The sequence below is a fragment of the Capricornis sumatraensis genome, chromosome 9 (assembly GCF_032405125.1).
Source record: "Capricornis sumatraensis isolate serow.1 chromosome 9, serow.2, whole genome shotgun sequence".
Lineage (NCBI taxonomy): Eukaryota > Metazoa > Chordata > Mammalia > Artiodactyla > Bovidae > Capricornis > Capricornis sumatraensis.
In genome coordinates this window covers 20,201,391-20,226,697 of record NC_091077.1, presented here as the reverse complement: position 1 = coordinate 20,226,697, position 25,307 = coordinate 20,201,391, and the positions used below count along the sequence as shown (strand labels likewise).

General features: G+C 55.3%; 1 protein-coding gene across 1 annotated transcript; it reads right to left on the bottom strand.

Annotated features, from left to right (window-relative positions):
- Positions 1-1,299: 1,299 nt before the first annotated feature.
- On the bottom strand, positions 1,300-25,060 carry MATK (megakaryocyte-associated tyrosine kinase). Its single transcript, XM_068981013.1, has 15 exons — positions 25,033-25,060; positions 24,779-24,872; positions 10,208-10,301; positions 7,572-7,631; positions 7,082-7,195; positions 6,879-6,994; positions 6,561-6,780; positions 6,061-6,154; positions 4,176-4,241; positions 2,831-2,930; positions 2,665-2,749; positions 2,418-2,491; positions 2,108-2,303; positions 1,645-1,731; positions 1,300-1,539 (listed from the first exon to the last, which is right to left on the bottom strand). The coding sequence occupies exons 1-15, from the start codon at positions 25,058-25,060 to the stop codon at positions 1,300-1,302; spliced, it is 1,668 nt and encodes a 555-aa protein (XP_068837114.1).
- Between the last annotated feature and the right edge of the window lie 247 nt (positions 25,061-25,307).

Sequence of the window (25,307 nt, the reverse complement as noted above, 5' to 3'; positions counted from 1 at the left end):
AGCCTCTCTGGACTCCCACCCTGCATTTCTCCCCCAGGAAGAATCACTAACCCCCTTCAGGTGCTGGTGGGGAAACTGAGGCCAGAGGGTGGGTGGGGTTCCGGGAGGGGGGTAACTGCAGGAGGCCAGTGTGACCTTGAGACATATGAACAGCTCAACTCGGGCAGGGGTGGGCCAGTGGAGGTGGGGGGCCATGCCGTGGCCTGGGGTTCCTGCACTAGCTCAGGGGTTCCTGGGGTGGGGGCCACAACCCACAGGCCAGACACTCCTCCCAGGCAACCTTGAAGCATCTGGGAGTTTCATCGGAGAGGGGGTGGTTGACAGTCACGGTAACAGCTGAGCACCAGCTGTGTGCACTCAGCCCTCGGGGTCCTCATGGCTCCCCTGGAAGACGCCTGATCACAGAGGAGGCTGCAGGGGTAGGGCAGGGAGGGAGACCACCCCCCCGCCGCAGTTTCCCTGGGACACCCCGGGTTTAGCACCAACACCCCCATCCCAGACACGCCCTCAGTTTGAGGTGCTGGGTCACGGTGAGCCCGGGCCACAGAGTGGTGGAGTCAGGATTCGAACCTGGGGGTGCAAGCAGGGAGCCCCCGCTGGAGAATGGACAGGGCCCTGGGACAGGTTGTGCGTCTGGCTTTTCCCAGCAAGTGTTCCCCGGAGTCACTGGGTGAGGCTGTTGGGGGGGTGACAGGTGGAGGACATAACCACCCTGGAGCGCCCCAGGAGGGGACGCTGCTGCCCTCGCAGCCCCCTCCCCGCTCCGGGCTTCCATCTGCCCTCAGGGGAAAGGCAGAGGGAGGAGACGGTGCCAGGACAGGGGGCTCAGACCTCCACGGCCCCTGGAACCCTCCCATGGTCCTCTGTACCCGGGACCCCGAGGGCTACAGCAGGAGATGGGGGGCCTGCAGGTGATGGCAAGTGGGTCCTCGGGTGGCTGTGACCCTGGCCTGGAGGGTCCCCTGGCTGACATACCCAAGAAAACATGTGCCCTCAGGGGCAGCAAGCTCCCAGCCAGGTGGTCCCCTGAGTGATGGGCCCCAGGGCGGACACAAGGGGCAGCAGAGAGACACTCAGACACCCAGTTCTTGGAACCAGTCTTTATCCAGGCGCTAATTGTTCGCTTCCTGGGGTCAAGGTGCCCATGGGCTTCCTGGAGCGCCCGCCCTGGGCCTGCCCCTGTGGTGCGAGCCGGGCAGGCAGCTCACCGGCCCTGCCCCTCTTCAGGCCTGGTCCGCATCCCCACCCTGAGCCCCCCACTCTCTCAGTCCTCTGGGGCCCGAAGGCCCGCGGGCAGGGTCAGGGCTCCTGGCTGCGGGGCAGGGCGGGACCGTCCGTGTCCTGCCCCCCATTGGGGGCTGAAGCACCCGCGCTGCGTAGCTCCCGGGCCAGCTTCTCAGCCAGTTTGCGGAAGGGCGGCCGGCGAGTGGGTTCAGCCTCCCAGCAGCTGCCCATGAGGGCATGGATGGACCCAGGGCAGCCTTCGGGGGGCTCCATGCGGTATCCCTTCTCCACGGCCTCTGACACCTCCTTCAGCGACTGCGGGCAGAGGCCACTCCAGTGTGGGCTGGGGGTCAGGATCACGACCCCCTAGACCGGCAGGGGACCCAGCACCTCCCCGCTCGGCCCCCGGACCCTGCTCACCATCTTGGGGTATGGAGCCCGGCCGTATGAGAAGACTTCCCATAGCAGCACCCCAAAGCTCCAGACATCCGACTTGCTGGAGAACTTCTGTGGGGCCCGAGATCAGGATGAGAGGGACCTCTTCAGGGCTTCTGCTCCAGCCCCTGCTTCCTCCAGAAAGTCCCCCTGGGTTGACCTTCACTCTGTAGTCTCCTCCCAATAGACTCCTGCCCCTGAATCCTCCAACCCCTCAACCCAGATTCAGTGCCAAAACAAGGTGTTTCTTGCTCTCCCTCTCTGAGCCTAAGACTGTTGCAGAAACAAGGAGACAAAGGCTTAGAGAAGGGCTAAAAGGAACAATTAGCGGCCAAGGGCTTACAGGGGAGGTGGAGCCATTCCTTTGGAAGTTCAGAGGCCAGAGACACGCCCAGGGGCTCATAGTGGAACTAGGGTTCCCAGGGCCCTGGGGGTAAGGGGGACTCACCCCATGCTTGAGAGCCTCGGGTGCTGTCCACTTGACGGGCAGCCGGCTGGAGTCCAGCCCCTTCCGCTCGGCTTTGGCCAAGCCGAAGTCGCTGACCTTGGCCACCAGGTCCTCCGAGACGAGGATGTTGCGAGCAGCCAGATCACGGTGCACCAGCTTCTTGCTCTCCAGGTATTCCATGCCCTCGGCCACGTGCCTGGGGGAGGGGGCGCCGGGCGAGGGGCTGGGACGCCCGGGCCAGACTCCCGAGGCCAGGCTCCTCCCTGCTCCGTGCCTCGACTTCCCTGCCACCCCATGGAGCCCCACTCACAGGGAAAACTGCAGGAGCTGCGGGGTGTTCACAAGCGCCCGGCCCCGCGTCCGTAGAAAATTCACCAAGTTACCCTGCGGGGGACGCGGGCAGGGTCTAGGAGTGCTGGGGGCTGCTCAGCCACCCCACCAGCACCCTACCTGACCCTCGGTGCTGCCCTACTCCTAACCCCCACCCTCAGGTCCTGCCCCACTCCCACCCCACCCCTGCTCCCACCCCCCACCCCCACCCTTGGGTCCTGCCCCACCTTGCTCACGTGCTCCATGACGATGTAGAGGCCCTGATGTAGGATCACACCCAGTAGACGCACCAGGTTCTTATGCTGCACCTTCCTGGGGGCAGGTGGGTATGGGGTGAAGGCGGGGTGGGACCCTGGCCCTAGGGCGCCCTCCCCTGCCACACCCAGGACTCACGTCATGACCGCTGTCTCATCCAGGAAGGCCTGGGCTGTTACGTCACATTTGATATTCTTCACGGCCACCTTCTGCCCCAGGTACTCACCCTGCAGGACAGCTGAGGGGCAGGCAGGGGTGGGAAGGGGCTCAGGACCCCACAGAGACAAGACAGACATGCACATTCCCACTCGCATGAACCGTGGAAGAGGCCAGTGCCGTGGCGGGTCCCCAGGCCTGGAAACCCCTCCCAGTAGGCTCCAGTTGTTCAGCTGCTCAGTCGTGTCTGACTCTGTGCGACCCCATGGACTGTAGCTCACCATGCTCCTCTGTCCATGGGAGTCTCCAGGCAAGAATACTGGAGTGGGTTGCCATTTCCTCCTCCAAGGGATCTTCCAGATGCAGGGATCGAACCCATGTCTCTTACATTGGCAGGTGGGTTCTTTACCACTGAGCCACCTGGGAAGCCAACAGGCTCCAGACCCCAGAGCAAAGATAATCACCTAAGCCAGGGGTCTGCAAACTGCAGCCCTTGAACCCAATCTAGTCCCCTCAAGGGTTTTTGCAAGGCCTGCAAGCTCAGAATGGGTTTTTACATTTTTAAATGGTTGGGAAAAAAAAAAAAGTCAAAAGAAGAAGACTATTCCATGACATGAAAATGATACAAAATTCAATTTCAGTGTCCATAAATACAGTTTTATTGGCATGTGGCCTTGGCTGTTTGTCTCCCTGTGGCCTGTGGCTGCTTTCCTGTATCAAGGGCAGAGCTGAGCAGACGTGACAGAAAACAAGCGCACGCCAGCCCTTTCCAGAGAAGGTCCTGATGCAAGCCCTGGGACCTCCCAGAATAATAACCTCAGGCTGTGGCCTCGACACAGAGGGTCCTGGGACTTCCCTGGTGGTCCAGTGGCTAGGACTCTGAGATTTCACTGCTGAGGGCAAGGGTCCAACCCCTGAATGGGGAACTAAGATCCCACAAGCTGTGCAGAATGGCCAAATGATAATAACAACAACACATAAATTTTAAACATTTGGGACTTCCTTGGTGGTCCAGTGGTTAAGACTCTGCACTACCAATGCAGGTTCAATCCCTGGTCGGGAAGCTAAGATCCTACAGGCTGCACAGCCAAAATACAAATAATAATAAAACAGAAGTGTGCAAGGGTCCAGGGGGTGTGAAGGACTCACTCACGCCCACTGGGTACCTGCCCTCACCACCTCTCTCCTCATCCTGGCTGTCATGAGCCTCCTTCCGTAGAGGGGCCCATGTGGCCTCAGTCGCATGGAAAGTAGGTATCAAACGTGGGTGTCAATTCACCTCCGGGAGCCCCCCCTTCCCCCAGCCCCTACTAGGTCCCCTGCTCACCTCCAAACTCTCCCTCTCCGATCTGCGCTCCCAACGTCAAATGCTGCAGGTTCAGTAACCAGCCCGCTGTAGAGGGGAGACCCAGTGAGAGGGTGGCCGGTGGCTCCACCTGACAGGAGGCCAGGCCCTGTCTGGTCTCCCACAGCAGTGGCTACGGCCACGTCTGAGGCACCACACTCCTGGCACCAGTTATAGGGGCTGGGAGTGGTGGTGAAAGCAACAGGGCCCACCAGTCAGGGCCCTTTTCTCTTCTACCTGGAGACTGTGTCCTTCCAAGGACCCTGCAGAATCTTCCTTTACGGTGCTTTCCCTCCTCTCTCCACCAGGGATACACAGACCGAAATATACAACAGATACTGGGAAAGTTTCCAGAACTTCTGGTTAAGGTTCTGGAACATTCTTAGAATATTCCAGCACTCTAAGTCATCATCTGGGGACTTCCCCAGTGGTCCAGTGGCTAAGGTTCCATGCTCCTAATGCAGGGGGCTCGGGTTCAATCCCTGGGCAGGGAACTAGATCCCATGTGCCAGAAGTAAGACCTGAAAGGCTGCATAGCCAAAATACAATTAATAAAACAGACGTGTGCAAGGGCCCAAGGGGTGTGAATCACTCAGTTGTATCCGACTCTCTGCGATCCCATGGATGGTAGCCCTCCAGGTTCCTCTGTCCATTCTTTACCATCAGGAAAGGTGGTAAGTGAAGAGCTTCCCTGTAGCTCAGATGGTAAAGAATCTGCCCGCAATGCGGGAGACCCAGGTTCGATCCCTGGGTTGAGAAGATCCCCTGGAGAAGGGAATGGCAACCCACTCCAGTATTCTTGCCTGGAGAATGCCCGTCCATGTGGTTGCAAAGAGTCGGACACGACTGAGTGAATAACACACTATAGGTGGTAAGTAAGACCCAGCGCAGTCAAATACAAATAAATATTTTAAGGCATCATCTTTGTCCTAGCCTCCCTGACCTTTCTGCCAAGCACACCTGTGTTCTCCCACCCCCTGCATTGTCCTCTGACAGGCTCTGCAGTTCTCCTCCTCTTCCCCAACAAATCCCCTCTTAAAATCACCAGCCCTTGGATATGACCAGGCACAGTGACACCAGCCTCCACCTGGGTGTCACCCCCAAGACATTTCCAAGAAGACAGCCACGATCACCAGGTTCAAAGAGGGGTGGCCAGGGCAGGGTGCGCTTGCTCTAAATGTGGGAGATCTCACTACTCGAGGGCGGCAAAAGCATTTCAGGTGAGGGGAACAGAATGCACAACAGTCCGGGGGCATGAGGGTAAGCGCAGAGTCACACAACCCCAGGGGCATGTGGAAAAGAAGGGCCTCGTAGCTGAAGCAGGAAAGATAGCTCAGCCACAAGGGAAGGCTCTAGAAGGCAGTGGAGCTGCCTGGCCTCCCTCCTTTAGACATTGGAGTGATGTGGGTGGATTTTCAAGTAGAAAGTTGCCTCCGAGGCCACAGGGTTTGGGAGGAAGGGGGACTCCCCGCTCAGGAAGGAGGTGGTCTGATGGGAAGGTCCAAGGCTGGGCCAGGGTCGGGGCACTCAGACAGGGAGGGGCCAGATTTAAACTAGTGTTAATAGAACTTGGCCATGGAGGGGTTGTGGGAGGGCGGGGGGCTGGGGGCAGGGTGGCATCAAGGATCTGCCCAGGGTTTCTGACTCAGGTGAAGGATAATGAAACAAGGGGAGCAGCTGGTGTGGGAAATAGATGGCTAGTGTGTTGATGGGTGTGTGCAGGCATGCCCCACCCAGCCCAAGGGCACCCAGGTCTTCCGCCTGCAGAGCCTGGCACTGTGACCTACTCAGGTGAGGCAGCCTTGGCCGTGTGCCCTGCCTCCCCAGGCCAGGCCAACCCAGGCAGGAAGGGCGGGGGGCCCCCTACCCTTGGCCAGCTCCTCCTCCGCCGACTTGGTGCCTTGCTTTCTCTTCGGTCTCATGAGCTTCGTGCAGATGGCCCCCTGGTCCTTGCTATAATACTGCAGGGGTTGGGGCAGGGCAGAGGCAGCCGTGAGTGTGACCCCCCCCCCACATCCGGTGAGCCCCTGCCTCCCATCCCCTTCCCAGGGGGTTCTCCAGAGGGGTGGGCGGGCGCTGAAGAGGAAGAGAGGGGGTGGGTTCCCACAGAACTTTCTAGGCTGGTTTCCATGGAAACAGGAGGATGGGGGTGTGTGTCTTGGGACTGGTGTCAAACTGGAGGTTCCTGGGTATCCCTGGAGACGGGTCGGGGGGGCGGGGACTGTGGTCGGTGGTCCAGGGACCAGCGCCTCCTTGTCCACACTGGGGAGCATGAGCCTCTGGGGGGGTCCCATGTCTCCCCAGCTGCTGGGACAGGCTGAAGCCTGGCCACCAACATCTCTACACCGGAGGCCTGGGCGGCCGCACCTCCACCATAGCCATGAGGTTGCAGAAGCAGGCCTCCTCGTCGATGGTCAGGCGGCCGTCGCGGTGCAGCACGCGGTAGTGGATGACGTCGCTGCCGAAGCTCACGCACAGCACGTAGTCACCCGGATGCCGCGCGGACTCCCGCACCAAGAACAGCCCGTCCTCGGGAGGCTGCAGCTGCTGCACCGCCTCCTGGCCCGAGATCTTCCCGTGGAACCACCTGCAGCCGGTGGAAGGGTGGGCTGGGCGGGGCTGGGCGGGACTGGCCGGGCCCTGCTGACCCCACCCGCGTCCCGGGGGCGCTTCCCCACGACTTACGGCATGAGGCTGAGCTTGGGGTCCGCCGAGAGGGCCTCGCGCTCCCGCAGCGCCCCAGCCGCCAGCAGCCCCTCCTGCCCGCTGGCGTGGTGCTTGGCACGGTACCAGCTCTTGTTCTGCCGGGAGGGAGCCAGGGGTCAGTGGGAGGAGATGTTTCCCGGAGGAGCACCCCCCTCTCTCCAAGCACATTCCCCCCTACTCACTTCGCAGGCCTCAAGGATGGTGACCACGTCGCCCTTGCAGAAGGCCAGCTCCCCGGGTTTGGGGCGCGTGTGCTCACACTTGGTGATGCACTGGGTGCCAGGGGCCCAGCGCCTCTGGGGGGTAGTGGCGAGAGTGGGAAAGGGGTCATGAGAGAGATGGTGGAGGTGGGGGGTGGGGCCCAAAAGAGAGAGAAACTATATTGAGGCAGAGACCCAGAACAGACCACAGGAGAAAGGAGATGGGGGTGGGGGGTGCGCAGAGCACCCAGTAGAGGAAACGGAGTCACAAACAGATGGACCCCCCGGGGCAGAAGATGGGAGGAAAGAGTGGGAAAAAACACCAAGTGACCGAAAAAGACCTGCGGACACTGCCTAAGGGGACACGGGTCAGATGGCCCCCCACCCCCACCCTCCAGCCCCGTGGAGCTGAGGCCTTGTGGACGGAGGAGAGGAGGGGCCTAGGCCCAGGCACCCAGTTGGGAGTACTCACCGTCGGCATCCTGGCTGAGATGGGTGAGGGGTGCCAGGCGTGGAGGAAGCGAGGGCTTCCCTGGGGAGGGGCAGAGACCAGCTGGAGAGCTCAAGATTCAAGCCAGGCTGGGGGCCCAGGGGCCATGACTACAGCTTCCAGCCTGGACCAGGTGGAGGCGACAGTCGGGCGGGCTCCCCCCAACCCCCAGGGGTTGTGGGGGGGCCCAAGGGCTGGCTCCCCAAGCCACTTAGAGGAGGTGGTCTTTCTCTGGGAGAGTTCCTTAGCATGGAGCTTGGCTGCACCGTCATCCCCAAAGGGAAACAGAGGCACAGGGCAGGTTCAGAGTGAGTGGCCAGGAGCTGGCTCAGGCCCCAGCAGCACACACTGGGGTGCTTGGAGCCACTAAACGTGGGGCGCTTGGAGCCACTAAACGGAGCCTGGTTCTTCCTCTTTTCTGGTAAAGTAGGCAGGGGTACATGAGGAAACAGAGGATGATTCAAGGTCATTCCCAAGAATCTCTGACCCTGGCGGGGGTGAGGCCCCGGCAGTGCCGCCCTGCTGGGCTCCTCTGGCTGCCGGCTGGGTCTCTGATCTGACTCCCCCCCACACCGCTCCCCCCTACTCCCCAACCGAGGACAGAGGACAGAAACAAAGTCCCGCACAGTTGTTGGGGTGGGGGCATTTCTGTCCTCTGCTTTCCCCACGGATCCCACCAGGTGGCGAGAGCAGTGGGACAGGTGGGGAGGAGTGAGTCTCCACCCTAGAAATCCCCAGCCCTCTGTGTACTCACACGCATACTGATCCATGTACACACGAGAACACACAGAAACACACAGGGCTTGGACACAGGTGGACACAGGCACGCGGGTATTGCAAGCAAAAGCAGTTTCTCCTAGAGACAGTTGTGCACACACGTCTCACGTGTGAACACACGCACAGACATTCGGAAACGTGTGTGCCGCCCCCCCCCAACCCACACTTGAACACCTGGGCGCCACTCGCTGGGCCACCCGGGCACGCAGGGCTACACGCAGGGCCGCGCACACGCAGCGCAGAGACACGCGCGCACATCCCTCCACGTGGACGCGCGGATACACACACCCAGGGGCTGCAGACGCGCATACCCGCACCCACAAAAATACCACCCCACCCGACTCCTGGGCGCATCCAACCATACCCGCCCCAGCCGCGTACCGGCCGCACGCCCCGGACGCGCGCGCTCGCGCTCGCACACTGGCCCCTCCCGCGCTCGCCCAGCATCCCCCTACCCGCTGGCCCTTGGGGCCCCCCCCCCACTGTCCTACGGTCTTTCCCCACTATCCCCTCCGGCGCCCTCACCTGTTCAGGGGTCGCCCCTGGGCCGCACTCCGTGTCCGCCCCCAGGAGGGCCCCCGCGCGCCGGCTGCGCACCCCGAGGCGGCCCCGGCTGCACAACTTGGAGCAAGTTGCTGCGTTTCCTCATTTTGGGGGGGAAGGGCTGGAATCGGGGTGGGGGGAGCGGGAGGCGCGGCAGCTTGAGCGGCCCCCGCGGGTCCTAGCGCCGGCCGCACTGCGGTCTGCTCCGCGCGCCGCCGCCACCGGCGGCCCCTCCCCGCCCCACCTCCGGGGCCCCCGGCGCCTCCCGCGCGGCGCTGTCGAGATCCACGCCACTTCCCGGCCTGGCGCCGCGGGGCGCGCAACCCGCGCGTTCCGGGAATCCACGCCTCCCGGAGAGAGGACAGCGCTGGCACAGGGAGGGGAAGGAGAGAGCTTCCCGTCCGGGCAGGTAAGTAAGTCTCAGAGTCCAGACAACTCAGTGGACCCTTCTGACTCCAACGCCCGTAGCCAACTATAACAAGAGTCTCATTTCAGTACCTGGCCCTAGGAAAGAGCTGTTGGTGCCTGCCACAAAGAAAGCCCTCAAAATGTCAACCACCATGAATATTATCATCATCCTTGAAATTAAGGGAGAATTGAGACTAAAGGGGAAAACATCACCTGGAACTGGAGGCCTCCTGGCAGAGCAACACTGGGCCTCCCCAAGGCCAACCCAGCTCGAGCCTCGGTTTTCTCCTCTGTAGGGTCAGGCAGCACCAGCTTCCAGCTCAGGAGTTCCGTGAGCATCTGAAGGCCTGGGGGCCCAGCCCTTGCCTTTCCTCTGTGAGCTCACTTCAAATACTTTCTAATGGATGAGTGGATGAGTCTGTGAGGACAAGGATGAAGCTGACCTTGGGAGGGTGATGAACCAAGATACCCAGAATTTAATTTTCTGGTACCCCCAAAGTCTAAGTGTCTGTGCACCAAGATGTCGTGTGATTTCTGGGAATAGAGACCAATGAGAAGAATCAGGGGCTTCCCCAGTGGCTCAGAGGATAAATAATCTGCCTGCAAAGCGGGAGACACAGGAGAAGTGGGTTCAATACCTGGGTCAGGAAGATTCCCTGGAGGAAGAAATAGCAACCCCCTCCAGTATTCTTGCTTGAAAAATCCCACGGACAGAGGAGCCTGATGGGCTACAGTTCATGGGGTGGCAAAGAGTCGGATACGACGAGCAGCTAAGCACAAGACAAGAATTAAAGATATTCAATATCGTGCAATATTATGCACCAAAAACTAGAAAACTGTGTATAAGAAAATGCTAAAGTCTCTAGTTGTCAGAAACAACCACCACTTACCAGAATGTGATAGAAAACACACTGTGTGATCCCATACAGGTCGTACAGGAAGCAGCGCGTCCAAGGGGAACAGTCCAGCAGGGGCCCCTTGAACCTGCAAAAGGTTATTCCCAGTGAAGGAAGCAGGCAGGAGGGGAGCAAGAGAGGGGGCGTCCTTCTCTGTGGTGGTGTAATGTACTAATACTGGCAGTGTTTACCGGGAGGTTTCCTGCTCATCCGGCTCTCTGGGCTCATCTGGGCTCCGTGGATCTGGCTGTGGGATTGTCCCATGTGCCTCCCCGCCCCGCCCCAACTTCCCAGCCACGGGCACTGCTCTGGACCAAGGGGCTGGGGACCCTGCAGCTAGCGTTCAGCAGGGTCATTGGGGGCCAACCATATATGGCAAACCATCATCACTTGCCCAAAATAGCAGCGCAGCGTCAAAGTGGCCACAGCGGAAAACCAGCAGCACTGTTGGAGTCGCACCAGCCACTGTGGCAGGCCCAGCCGCACGAGGGAGGGCTGCCTGCTCTCCTCAGCACGGCCTGTGCTTACGACTTCCCTGGTGCCCTGGCACCCCACCGAGCCTTTCTCCTTGATGCCACAAGAGAGATGGGAGGAGGTTGAATGGGTCTGCTATCTCCCTCTGCAAAACTGTGACACTTTGTGTCTGAGAAACATCTCCACCCTCCCCTGGACAGGGTCCTTGTCCCACGCTCTGTGAGATGGCCCTACCAGAGAAACCAGAGTTGCTGAGACTGGAGGAGAGTCTTGAGCAAACAGCATCAAGTGCCCTTATCAACAAGGGCTGGGCTGGGAAGGGGAGGCCCCCATGGCATGGGCATGGGGCACAGGACAGTGCCTGACTCTAGGGGGACAGATTTGAGTCCATGGTTTATGTGGGTCAGAGCTACATAAGGGGTGAGCTCCCTGTCCCTGGAGGCATTCAAGAATTGAACAGTTTGAATCACAGAGATGTTCTTCCAGTCCGCAGGGTGGCCATACCAGTGTTTCCTGCCTCCTGCATTCTACCTGCCTGAAGCCAGTGGGTAGCCACATCACGGATCACACCCCAGACATCCCCAGTCGCGGGCTCCTCACCCTCCAGGTTCCAGTCTTGTCGACTTGATTCCAGAAATTCTCTGGCCTCCCTCCCCCACCCAGGCAAGCCGTGTGGTGCAGGCTGGTGACACAGAAGCCCCCTCACTGCCCCTTTGGCCGCTCCAGGTTTCCTCCTTGTAGTCCTCCACCTTCTACTGCACAGACAACGGATGGACATGTGACTGTGGCCCTCCTTTGCTCCATACCCCTCTGGAACTCCCCATTGCCTGAGGGCAGAGCCTAAAGCACTCAATCTGGTGTTCAGGGCTCTTGTGTTCAACCTCCAGCTGACCTCCCAGGTCTCACCTTCTCCCTCCAAGTTCCCAGCAGTCTGGCAGCCCTGAACCGCAGGAGTTTGCAAGCGTCTGTCCCTGCTGTCCTCTGCCTGGAATGTCCTTGCCCTTGTCTGGCTGGCACCCCCAGTTCTCTCCATCTTTACAATGCCCTCTTAGATGTCCCCACTTGTCTCAGAGCAAGACCCCAACCCACTTCCATGCCCTGGAAGCACTAAGCACTAGCCCTCTCTTCTCGCTGTGTGATGGGCATGGACCTGACCATGGTGACTGAACCCATCAGCCTGCCTGAGAAGGAACCAGCCCAGGGGAAGCAGAGAAAGGGACTGACTTCCTCAGGAAGAATTAAAATGCTTGGATCCAGCCACGCCTGGAGTTTATGCTCTGCCTCAGGTTGGAAGCTGGTCTTTGCTTTTTGGAGGCTTCAGACTGACTCAATGGTTTGAGCAAACTTTGGGAGATGGTGAAGAACAGGGAAGCCGGACGTGCTGCAGTCCATGGGTTTGCAAAGAGTCAGGCATGAGCGACTGAACAACAACAAATATGGAAAATGGGACCAGAAGTTGGGTGTTGAGATGAATGGATTCTATGATGTGGAACTGGTGAGTCAGGTTGAGTTGCCTTAAACCCAGCTAGAGAAGAAGGAACTCTTGGGTGTTCCCTTCCATGAGCTGCTAAATATACCTTCCACCCACCGGGTCAGGTGGTGCTGACTTTGCTTGCTCGCCACAGAGAAGCCCTGATGGACCCACCCTGTCCCCCTCCGAAGGCTTTTCTTTTCCTCGTCCAGATCTCACTGTTCTCCACCTTTCTCTTCTCTCTATTTTCACTGATGTAGTTTGGCTACCCCTCCCATCAACAACCTCAGACATGCAGATTATACCACTCTAATGGCAGAAAGTGGAGAGGAACTAAAGAGCTCTTGATGAGGGTGAAGGAGGAGAGTGAAGAAGCTGGCTTAACACACAACATTAAAAAACTAAGATAATGGCATCTGGTCCCATCACTTCATGGCAAATAGATGGGGAAACAATGGAAACAGTGATAGACTCTATTTTCTTGGGCTCCAAAATCACTGCAGATGGTGACTGCAGCCATAAAATTAAAAGACGCTTGCTCCTTGGAAGAAAAACTATGACAAACCTAGACCTGTATTAAAAAGCAGAGACATCACTTTGCTGACAAGCGTCTGTCTAGTCAAAACTATGGTTGTTCCAGTAGTCATGTACAGATGTGAGAGTTGGACCATAAAGAAGGCTGAGCGCTGAAAAGTTGATGCTTTCAAATTGTGGTGCTGGAGAAGACTCTTGAGAGGCCGTTGGACAGCAAGGAGAGCAAACCAGTCAATCCTAAAGGAAATCAATCCTGAATATTCATTGGAAGGACTGATGCTGGAGCTCCAATACTTTGGCCACCTAATAAGAGCCGACTCATTGGAAAAGACCCTGATGCTGGGAAAGATTGAGGGCAGGAGAAGGGGAGACAGAGGATGGGATGGTTGGATATCACAGATTGAATGGACATGACTTTGAAAGCACTCCAGGAGACGGTGAAGGACAGGGAAGCCTGGCGTGAGGCAGTCCATGGGGTTGCAAAGAGTCAGACATGACTGAGCAACTGAACAAAAACAATAATAATGACCACTGTGTGTCATTTGACAGGCACTTCCTGTTACACACCAGTTGGGACTGCGATCAGCTCCACCAAGGTGAGGCACTGGTCTCCTCTTCCTCAAAGCTCCCAGGCTTGCTCCCACCTCTGGGCCTTTGCATTCCTGGGCCTCCTGCCTGGGACACTTCCACAGGTGTACCCCACCTTCCAGAACCCCACAGAAAATTTCAGCCCGCTGACACTTCACACCCCCTTCCCCTGAAGCCCTGTAGAACCACCGCGGGCAGAAGGAACACAGACCCTACTGCGTCTCGTTTACTGGCTGCGTCTTCTCTAGAACATCAGCCCCCTGAGGGCAGAGCTGTTAGCTGATATCCTTCACTGCTGTGGCCTCAGTACTTGATTCAGAGGAGGTGCTCAGAACACACTTACAAAAATATTTAATTATTTTTGGCTGTGCTGGGTCTTTGATGCTGCGTGTGGGCTTTCTCTGGTTGCAGCCAGTGGGGCTACTCTTTGTTGTAGTGCGAGGCCTTCTCACTGAGGTGCCTTCTCTTGTTGCGGAGCACAGGCTCTAGGGTGCCCAGGCTTCAGTAGTTGTGGCTCACGGGCTTAGTTGCTCCACACCATGTGGGAACTTCCCAGATCAGGGATCGGACCAGTGTCCCCTGCATTGGTAGGCAGATTCTTAATGACTAGACCACCAGGGAAGTCCCAAAATGTACTTTTAATGCCAGTGAATACTGGGAGAGACGAGCTAGTGAGCAGTGCCTGTTACTTGTAAGGTGAGTGCTCTTATCGGACCCATTTTGCAGACAAGAAAGGTGAGGCTCAGAGGGGTCAGACTCAGTCATGTCACACTCTTTGCGACCCCATGGACTGTAGCCTGCTAGGCTCCCCTGTCCATGGGATTCTCTAGGCAAGACTACTGGAGTGGGTTGCCATGCTCCACCCCCATCTCCTATGTATTCTGCATTGCAGGTGGATTCTTTACCCACTCAGCCACCTGGGAAGCCCATCCTTGGACATAGGAGCTTTGAACCCAGGCCAATCCAGCTCCAGGACCCACACACTGACTGCCCAGCAAGGTGTGGGGCACATGGTAGATCCCCCAAATAGAATGAACCTATAAGAGCTCCCTGGATGTGGAGGGCCAGCTGCTGCCAGCTGTGGGGACAGCTGAGTTGCTGAGTCCCCAGCTGATCCGCAGCTGGAGCACACACTGGCTCAAACTGCCCCAGTTAGCACACCTTTAAATTTAGCTTTCTCTCCCTGCCAGGGGACATGGGGATTCAGCACGGGAACACTCTCTTCTTTCGAGGAAAAATGCTTTGCAACTGGAGTGCGGGCCACTGGGCTATTCCTGCCTGGTCCAAGGAAGGGCCTCTCAGGCAGTGTACTCTGGGTGCCAGGGTGAGCTTTAGGTGGATCTGCCTGTAATGGGAGAGGCTCCCTGCTCTTCCCCAGTCCCGTGTCCTGTCTTCCTGGTACCAGAAGTGGAGCCAGGTGCCTCATTTCCCAGCCATGCTTATGGGTTCAATATGTGTAGCCTGGGCCCATATCACTTCCTGGCTTAACATCTCCCCTGGGGATGTCCCTGGTGTCCAGTGGTTAAGAACCTGCCTTGCAGTGGAGGAGATGCAGGTTTGATCCCTGGTTGGGGAACTAAGAGCCCACATGCCATGGAACAACTAACCCCTCCCTTGTACTGCAACTACTGAGCTTGCTCGTCACAACTAGAGAGTCCATGCACCGCAACAAAGATATCTGCACGATGCAGTGAAGATCCCACGTGTCACAGCTAAGACCCAATGCAACCAAACAAACCAAAAACCTCCCTGGGTGCCAGCTGTGCTCATAAAACCCAGCTCCTGGCTACGGCTTGGTGGGGCCGCTCTCACCTCTGCTCGCTTCCCTCCTGTTCCCAGATGAGCCGGCACTGTCCAGCCCCAGGGCCTTTGCACATGCCACTTTCTCCTCCTAGCTCCCCCAAGCTCTTCGCAAGGCAGGATCCTTCTTAGCACTTCCAACAATGCCTCCGAGACCCTTCCCGACCACCCAGAGGGGCCGCCCACCAGCCAAGCCTGATTACTGCCTGTTACCCTGTCTCACTCGCTCTTGTCAGTTACCTGGGATCTGCCTTGCTCTCCTTGATGGAGCGTAGGCTCCATGAGCAAGGGCAGAGGCTGGGTGTGGCCTGGGCAATCATTTATCTCTGGAGCTTGGCATGGGGGAGGCTCTCCCAGCACAAAAGGACACAGGATCATGGGAGAGGGTAAACTTAGAGGAAGAGCCGGTGACCCACAAGGTGCCCGGAGACTTGCCCCTGCTCCAGGATCCCACCTTGATCCTCCCCACCCTGTCCCACACCCTCGTGCTCTAACGCAGGAGGCAGCAAACTCTCCATCAAGGGCCACGTGTCTTTTCTTCTTTTTTACTATGTATATTTTTTTGGTTGCACTGGGTCTTAGTTGCAGCCTGTGGGATCTAGTTCCCTGACCAGGGTTCAAACCTGGGCCCCCTGCATTGGGAGCCCTGAGTCTTAGCCACTGGACCACCAGGGAAACCCCAAGAGCCGCAAGTCTCAACTACTCAGTTCTGCCGTGGTGGCACAGAAACTGCTGTAGAGAGAGACAACACAAGGGAAAGAGAACAGGTATGGCTGCCTTCCAATGAAATGTTACTTATGTACGCTGAAATTTCAGCTTCATGTACTATTCACGTGTCATGCAATATGGCTTTCTCCCCAGCCATTTAAAAATGTAAAGAACCATTTTTAGCTCCCGGGATGCACAAAATCAGATGATGCATGCTAGATGGTGGGTAAGTGGGCTGTGGTTTGCTGACCTGTGGTCTCTCTCTGTCTTTATTTTCTTATAATGTAGGCACATTTTCTAATTTATTTGATCCTATAAGTGCACTCCTCATCAATTAAATTGAATGTGGAGACTTTCCTGGTGGTCCAGTGGCTAAGACTTGGGGCTCACAATGCAGGGGGCCCAGGTTCCATCCCTGGTCGGGGAACTAGACCCCATATGCCAGTAAAGTAATACTCCAGTGCAGCCAAGTAAATAAATATTTAAAAGAAAAAAATGAAATATGTTGCTGTTCATGGCACACAGGAAGTTCTCAAGTGCTTTCCAAACCACATAAAGCTCCTCGACTCAGCAATGGGCCCCTCGAGGGTATGTGTGTTTTCTTCTTGTCAAAATTAATAGTAGCAATATTTGTAGAACCTTTGGCTCTGTGCTGAAGACTGTACAAAGCTTAAGAAAAACTGTTTTAAACAAAGCACCGTGTGTCTCACTCCTCAGTGGTTTACACATCTCTGGATTTATCATTGGAATGTTTGTTGTCCATTGATTTCAGGAACAGACTTAACTCTATGAGATATATTCCTTTCTCCAAAGATCTCAAACAAAGGTATCATGACTTTTGTTTAAATGAATATTCAGTGCTTATATTATATGAAACTTTTGTTCACAGTGCAACAGTGTCCACTAAGGAACACTTTTATTTTCTAAGACTTGCTCTTTGCTCTTCCTGGAGTTAGTGATTGCCTTTGTTTTGTCTGTCTATGACTCTCTCTCTCCCCGAGCTCCTCGAGTGGAACTAACTACCCCAAACAGGAGCAGCTGTTGCCTGGTTGTGCTTCTGACCCCTCTTTCTTTAGCACCCAGGATTCCTGAGATGTAGCTCCAGTTTCTTGGGTCCAAGTCTCCTGTTTATTGGTTTGTGCCTTTGTTTTAGGAATTCATACTCCCCGGGCATTCCCAGAGAAGGTGTTTTCCTTCACTCTCCTGTGTGATTGGTGGTGTGACTGAGGACAAGTGCTTTGGGTAGCAGAGTGCCCTGGGTACACAGTCCCTTGCCTCAGGCCTTCCAGCTTCCAGTCTTGGACAGCTAAATAATCTGAACTGTTCTGCTTCCTCATTTTCTGCTTGTCACTTTTCTTTCCCCTCCTCGTTTCTCTTTGGAAGCTTGTAGAATCTTCTCTGTCTCCTTTCGTTTTTGTTGTTCAGTCGCTCAGTTGTGTCTGACTCTTTGTGACCCCATGGACTACAGCACGCCAGCCTTCCCTGTCCTTCACCAATTTCTGGAGTTTGCTCAGACTCACGTCCACTGAGTTGGTGATGCCATCCAAGCATCTCGTCCTCTATCGCCCCTTCTCCTCCTGCCCTCAATCTTTCTCAGCATCAGGGTCTTTTCCAATGAGTTGGCTCTTCACATCATGTGGCCAAAGGATTGGAACTTCAGCTTCAGCATCAGTCCTTCCAATGAATACTCAGGGTTGATTTCCTTTAGGATTGACTGGTTTGATCTCCTTGCTGTCCAGGGGACTCGAGAGTCTTCTCTGCATCACGGTTCAAAAATATCAGTTCTTTGGCCCTCAGCCTTTTTTATGGTTCAACCCTCACATCCATACATGACTACTGGAAAAACCATAGCCTTGACGATACAGACCTTTGTTGGCAAAGTGATGTCTCTGCCCTCCCCACCCAAAATCTTATTTACGTGGCTGCATCAGGTTTTAGTTGCAGCACATAGACTCTTCACTGTGACATGTGGAATCTAGTTCCCGGACCAGGGATCAAACCCGGGCCTCCTGCATTGGGAGTGCAGAGTCTTGGCCACTGGACCACCAGGGAAGCCCCTCTGTCTTCTCTTTACTCTCCACATCCTGCCCTTTCACAGTGTGGGTTTGCTGTGGACCTATTTTCACCTGTGATGCTGTACATTTGGTGGCTCAGTCATGTTTTCCATTGCTGGCAAACTTTTTGGATGACATCACTGGTGACTTTTTCCACTCTTGATGTCCCTGTTCTGTCTCTGTGGAACTCTTCTTAGTCACATATTGGGCTTCCTGAATTGATCTAATTTTCTTGTCTACATTAGTTTTTCTTTTTGTCTTCTGTTTTTTTTCTCGTCCAACCCTTCTGTTGCCATTTGAATTTCGATCATCAGGTTTTTTATTTCCAAGGGTTTTTTTTCTGGTTCTTTGAACATTCCTCTTCAAAGGGCAAATTTAAGCTTGTTTCCTGGCTCGTGTACTTTCTACTTGTTCTCTGAGGATAGTGTATATACATAAGTTTGGGTTTTTTTTTCTAGACTGCTTTCTTTTGTTCTACTTCTTTCCTCCAAGTTGTGTGCTCACGCATGCTCAGTTGCTTCAGTCATGTCCAACTCTTTGCACCCCTATGCGGTGTAGCTTGCCAGGCTCCCCTGCTCATGGCGATTCTCCAGGCAAGAATACTGGAGTGGGCTGCCCTTGCTTCCTCCAGGTGATCTTCTTCACCCAGGGATCAAACCCGCGCCTCTTATATCTCCTGCATTGGCAGACGGGTTCTTTACCACTGAGCCACCTGCAAAGCCCTCCTCCCGGTTTTTTCCGGCTTCTTTGATGGTTACACTCAAGAGGAGAGGGCTGCAGAGCTGACAGGAAGCTCCTCACTGTGGGAGTGGCTTCACTCTGGGGTGATTATGGGGGGACTGGCCACTACTGGGGAGTGCCCGAACATCAGCAGCACCTGTGGGGTTTTTCTCACTCACATGCATGTTCCATGTGTGACTTCCATCTTAATCACCAGTGTTTGCCCTCACCCCTACCCTCCACTGTGCCCATATCCCTGGGACTAAACACTTCTGGGCAGCAAGCATTTTTAAAAAATGCACTTTATGTCTGTGTCTCCATTGTTGCTGTTCTTCAGTTGCTCAGTCATGTCTGACTCTTTGCCACCCCGTGGACTGGAGCACGCCAGGCCTCCCTGTCCCTCACCATCTCCCGGAGTTTGCCCGAGTTCATGTTCATTGCATCGGTGATGCCATTCAGCCATCTCATCCTCTGATACCCTCTTCTCCTTCTGCCCTTGATCTTTCCCAGCATCAGGGACATTTTTGCTGCTCTGAAAATAGGTTCAACAGTACCATCTTTCTAGATTTCATATGTATGTGTTAATATACAATATTTGTTTTTCTCTTTCTAACTTCACTCCTATAATAGGGAGGTTCAAGAGGGAGGAGACATATGTACACCTATGGCTAATTCATGTTAATGTATGGCAGAAATGAAACCAACATTGTAAAGCAACTATCCTTCAATTAAACATAAATAAAAATTTTTTTAAAACCGTGCTGCAACTAAGCCTGGTGCACCACCACTGCTGAGCCTGTGTTCCAGGGCCCATAGCTGCAACTACTGAGCCAGTGTGCCCTAGAGCCCGCACTCTGAGACAAGAGAGGCCGCTGCAACAAGAAGCACGCATGAAGCAACAGAAACCCAATGTATATTATTCCTGAGCTCTCTCCACCGCCCTGCAAGGTTGGTGCTAATGAGTTTTAATCCAGTTTCATAAGAGGCTCTGGGAAGTGAAGTGAGCTCCTGACACCCCATGGCTAATATGTTAAAGGGCCACGGAGTCACCCTTTCTGAGTGAAGTGACTCTGGCTCCGCTTTGGGTTCTCCCAAGGAAGGCGATGTTTGCAGATTGTTGTTGTTCGGCTACTAGGTTGTGTCTGACTCTCTGTGACCCCATGGCCTGCAGCATGCCAGGCTTCCCTATCCTTCACTGTCTCCTGTACTTTGCTCAAACTCATGTCCATTGAGTTGATTTGCTGAGTGAACATTGAATCAACCTCAGCATTCTCAGTCAGGGACAGAGAGAGGTCCCACGAGAAATGACCCATGGCACATGATAAGGTGTTCAATCAACACATGTTGCGTGAATGAGATGCTGATAGAACAGCAGCTGAATATCCAGGACACGGCAGAGGGAGACCTAACTGTTAAACGTATGTGCAGGAAAGTATCTTGGAGACTGAGAGGGCGTGGTCCTGACTTGGGGACTGGAGTCGGTCTCTTTAGTTTAAAGCGGGGGTGGGGTGGGGGGCGGAATTCACACAGCTCTGATGGAACGTGGTCTTGCGCATGGAAGTTTCAAATGCCTTAAAATGTTCATTCCTTTAAACATTGAGGAAGGTGTTTACCGAGGTGTAATTTGTAATCTGCAACCTAAACATCCAACAGTAAGAGAACAATTAAGCAAATTAGGGTAGGTTCATGCAGTGGAATGCTGCACAGCTATTAAAAACTACATCTCTTCAAAGGATAAACATCCCTTGTATGTGGAATCTAAAAAGAAATGATAGAAATGAACTTATAAAGCAGAAAGAGACTCACAGACTTAGAGGAGGAATTTATGGTTGCCGAAAGGAAGGGGATAGTTAGGGAGCTTGGTATGGACATGTATACACTGCTATATTTAAAACAGATAATCAACAAGGGCCTGCTGTATAGCACATGGAACTCTGTTCAGTGTTACGTGGCAGCCTGAATGGGAGGGGGTTGTGGTGGGAATGGATACATGTACATATATGGCTGAGTCCCACATGTATGGCTGAGTCCCTTCACTCTCCACCTGAAACTATCACAACATTGTTAATGGGCTCTACCCAAGTACATAATAAGTTAAAGAGAAAAAACAGACCAAAAAACTATATCTCTTCATAGTAGCCACAAAGTGGAAGTGACCCAAATTCATCAACTGGTGAATGGATCAAATGTGGTCCATCCACACACATGTAGTCAAAGCTATGGTTTTTTCCTGTAGTCATTTATGGATGTGAGAGTTGGACCATATTTCAGCACCTTGATAGTAATGAAAAAGATTTGTCTCCAAAGGTCTCCAGAAGAATTAAATTAGAAAAACTATATCTAAGCACCTTGAAAACACAGCTGAGAAGTCAAAGTTGTTATAATGTCAAGTGAAGAAAAGGAGGAAAGAAAGTAGTATAAACAGCGCACCGGTAACCAAGAGTGTCAAAAATGAGAAGATTGGAAGGAAACAGTATTAATGATGGTTGATTTTATTTCCCTTCTCCCATTTTTTTCTGAGATTTCCAAGATTTTTGTAATTGGAAAAAGCCAGTGCATGAGAAGAGAATTTTATTGTGTTAAAATAGACGTGGTACCAGAGACAAATAAAATAGACAAAATACTATCGTAACCATCTTTAGAGGCACAGCTCAGTGGCATTAAGCGTATTCATATGGTTGCACAATCCCCACCATCATATGATGCAGTCATTCATATGATTCCCTACCATCATCTCCAGAACTTTCTCATCTTCCCAATCTGAAACTCTGCCCCCAAGAAACAGTGACTTTCCCCTCCCGTCCCCAGCCCCCAGCCCCCAGCCTCTGCCATCTCCTTCCTGTCTCTACAGATCTGACTCCTCTAGGACCTCCTGTGAGTGGAATAAGACAGTGTGTGTCCTTCTGTGTCTGGGTTATCTCACTGGGCATCACGTCCCCAAGGTTCATCCATGTTGTGGCAGGTGTCAGAACCTCCTTCCTTTTTAAGGCTGAGTAATATTCCAAGTGAGTGGCCATACTTGTTTATTCATCATCTGTAATGGACACTTGGCTTTTGGCTTTTTCTCACCATTTGGCTGCTGTGAATCCTACTGCTGTGAAAATGGGTGTTCCATGAACAGCAAATATCTGTTCTCTAGTATCTTTATTTTTCAGAGCTTGGGCAGATATACAGAGGGTGACACTCCCCATGCCCAGCTGCCTACTCTGGGCTGCCTTCTCCATGAGTCCTCTGGCCTGTTCACTCCAAAGAGCCTTGATCCGCTTACCTGAAACATCTTCTCAGCCCTGGGAGCTGAACTAACAGGTGACCAAGGAGAGGATGGAGCCAACATCTCTCCAAACAAGTTCAGACCAGCCGAGCCCAGAGATGCTTCCTGTACCCCTGAGCATGACTTATCTAGACCAGTGGCTGCTATGTGTTTTCGTGGTTTTCATTCAGTGTTATTGGTGACTTAGCAGGTGGGGTTGCAGGCAGGTCTACCCTCTCATGTTTGTCTCTCCTGGACTGCCTGCCGGGTCTGGCTCTGGCCCTGCCCACACCACCCGCGTCATCCCTCCCACACACAACACCATCTCCTAGCAACCGGGCTGGCCTCCAGCATCCCACAGGCTGAGGTCCTGCTTCGCTGCTGTCTCTGGCTGCTTTTCTCCCCCCTGTCTCCCCACAGTGGTCTCAGTTCTCAAGTGCCTGGTCCTGAGTCTCCCTGCCAGCCGCCCGCCTGCTCTGGGGTCCTCTACCCTGCGGGAAGAGGGCTGGGAAGCAAAGCTGAGAAGCCACTGCTCTTCAGGCCTGCAGTAGGCACCACCGCCTGGGCGTTCCGTCCATCTGGACTGAGTACATCGTTCACCAGCTGTCTGAGTCTGTGGCTGTGTTGCCTAAACTCGGTGTCTCGCAGTTGCTAGGGGGGCAGATTTAACTCTCTGTCAGCTGGGTTGGTTTTAAACCACCTGATGGAGGAGGTCACACCTGTCTTCCCCAGGAGGCAGGGATGGGACGGTGAGCCATGGCTTGTGAGATTCTGGGAGCTGCCATGGCCAGAATGAGAGAGGCTCATGGTAGTGGAACAGGGTTGCAGCTGTGACTGTCCACTACCCCCCAAAAATGCCAACCCGTTTTCCCTTCCCTCCATCCTCTCACCGCCTTAGCCAAAGGCCCTCACCCCGACTGGTACGGTAATCTGGGATGAGACCAGAACAAGAGGTGTCATTTCATCTGCTGGGAAAGGAATTCCTCCAACACAGAGACCCATCTTTGTGGGCAGGGGCATGGCTTCAAGTATTAACAAACTTGCTACACTTGGTGTCTTCTAGACCCGGGGTACCATGGTGAGTAAGACAGGTGCAGTTTCTGTCCAAAGACAATTCACAGTCCTGGGGGTGGCGGCGGGCAGGGGGGAAGGCAGATAACAAACTATTTTAATCGGTTCTGTGTGGGTCTGAAGGAAGCAGACAGAGTTATGTGACAGGCCGAAGGGGTCAAGAGCTTCCCTGGTGGCTCAGATGGTATATAATCTGCCTGCAATGCAGGAGACGTGGGTTTGATCCCTGGTTTGGGAAGATTCCCTGGAGAAGGGAATGGCAACCCACTCCAGTATTCCTACCTGGAGAATTCCATGGACAGAGGGGCCTGGTGGGATACACTCATGGGGTCACAAAGAGTCAGATATGACTGAGTGACTAACACTTTCACTGAGGAGGTCTAGGAGGCCTCTCTGAGACCCAGAGGAGAAGAGCAGTGGCTGTACATACAGGTTGGGGAGGGGCTTACCAGCCAGTGGGAATAGCATGTGCAAAGGCCCTGGGGCAGCAGGACATGGGGCTGGTTCACTGAGGACCAGCAGAGACTAGTCGGTCTGGAGTGGAGACACTGAGGTGGGGGGTGGCCCCTGGGGTTCCTCTGGGGGCACTGTCAGAATCAGGGGTTTTATCTTGGGTGCAGTCCCGAGTTTTACCCAGAGCCCCAGCTGCTGGAGGACTAAAGCTGTGAGTGGAGCAGCAGGCAGGGGACCAACAGCACTTCTTATTGACTTGGCCCAGAGGAGCCCAGGAGGTCTCCCCAGTAGCGGTGGCGGTGGTAGCCTGGGCAGCTGGGTGAACAGCAGGGCTGTGGATGGAGATGCAGAGGGGGAGGGGTGTGTGGGCAAGGCTGCCCTGCCTGAGTGGACGGTGACCACAGCCAAGACCTGCTCAGGGGCTTCTCTGTCTCCTGGCGTTGTTGGGATGCCACTCCCCCAGGAAGGGCCTGGAAGCGGAGGAGAGCAGCCTACCATCCTGGGGAGGTCAAGTGGTCAGGCACCAGCTGGCCACTTCCTGTTTCTGGTAGCTACTGCTCCAGCTAGAAGCAGACTCAGCTCTGAACGCACCGGAGGGCTGATGCTCCCCTGGCCCAGCTCTGGGCAGCCGGTACTGGCCGTCTCCCCGCCCGGGTCTGTGCTCACGGGCGTGTGCTACTGCCACCAGGGGCCACGCAACCTTGCCCGCCTCCTACCCCTCTGGCCTCCCAACCACTGCCTGGGGATGACCCTGGGCATGCCCCTGGGCACTCGAAGCTGTCAAGGGCTCAGCTGTGACAGGTCTCCTTATCTGGACCCCCTCCCACTGCCCCGAGGTTTGCAATGAGGACCTGGGGAAACAGCAGGGGAGCTCTTGGTAGGGGCCTGTGGAGGCAGAGCCACCACTCAGCTTGGTTGCCCCCTCTTGCAGGAAGCCTTCTGGGTCCCACCTCCTGCTGACAGCCTGCCGATAAAGAGTACCTCCTGGACCAGGCCAGGCTGGCTTCCTGGAGTGGCTGTGGATGTGTGTGAGATGAGTGCTGCGGGTGTTGGATCCCTGGTGTTGGGGTGGGGGTCTGCAGAGCTTTGGGGAGATGTCCTGGCCGCTCAGGGTCCTGCCTGGAGCCCAGCAGGGTCACTGCGTCCCGAGGAAGGACTGTGTGGGCCACACCAAGACACAAGCACACCTCATTTACTCCCCACCCCCCAAGCTTCCAGGTGGTTCTACGAAGACACTAGATGTGAAGCTGCACACAGGCTGTCCCTCAGATGCAGAGGTAAACTGAAAACAGTCAGGTGACCAGGGGAGATGGTGTCCGCCCAGAGATGGACATGTCCCCTTCAGCACCACTGGGCAGCCAGGCGAGGGGAGAAGTAGCAAAGAGGGAAGTGTGGACAGATGGGGGTGGGGACTGGGTGGGGGTGCTTCCAGGCCCACCTACCGAGGCAGGGGGCACCTGATCTTATGCCCCACCCTGGGCAGAGCCCCCAGACCCTGCCGCCGAGGGGCAGGCCCCGGACCCATGTTGGCTGCACCTGTGCGAGGAGGACGGGAGAAAGAGGAGGCAAACCAGCCCCAAATGAGGCGCACAGAGGGGCTCCTCACAGTGCAGAAGGCACGCAGCGGCACAGCATGCAGACCAGGGGGGTCACTCATGTTCCCGGGGTCAGCGGCCCGCCCAGCCTGCACCCTCACCACCCAGGGGCTCTGCGGCCCCCTCCATGGCGGGCGGGGGTGAGCCCAGCTCAGACCCTGCAAACCTCTGGCCAAGCCTCCAGCCTGGGGAGCTGTCACAGGTGGTGTGTTTGGAACCAGCTGGGCTTGGGGATGGGGGACCCCAGCTTGGGCACACTCCCAGGCTTGGCCAACACCCCCTTCCAACCTGCTTCCAGGGCAGGCTTCCTGATGTGGGGCCCTCAGTGGGCTTGCCCATGTTGAGTTGAATCCACGTGTGCTGGGCACATCCACAC

Excerpts from the sequence above, each read along its gene's own strand:
- MATK (XM_068981013.1), bottom strand. The coding sequence starts at position 25,060 with ATGGAGGGGGCCGCAGAGCCCCTGGGTG. Across the intron at positions 24,873-25,032 it reads GGCCGCAGAGCCCCTGGGTG|GTGCAGCCAACATGGGTCCG; the intron begins GTGAGGGTGCAG and ends CTCCTCGCACAG. Across the intron at positions 2,750-2,830 it reads GATGAGACAGCGGTCATGAC|GAAGGTGCAGCATAAGAACC; the intron begins GTGAGTCCTGGG and ends ACCTGCCCCCAG.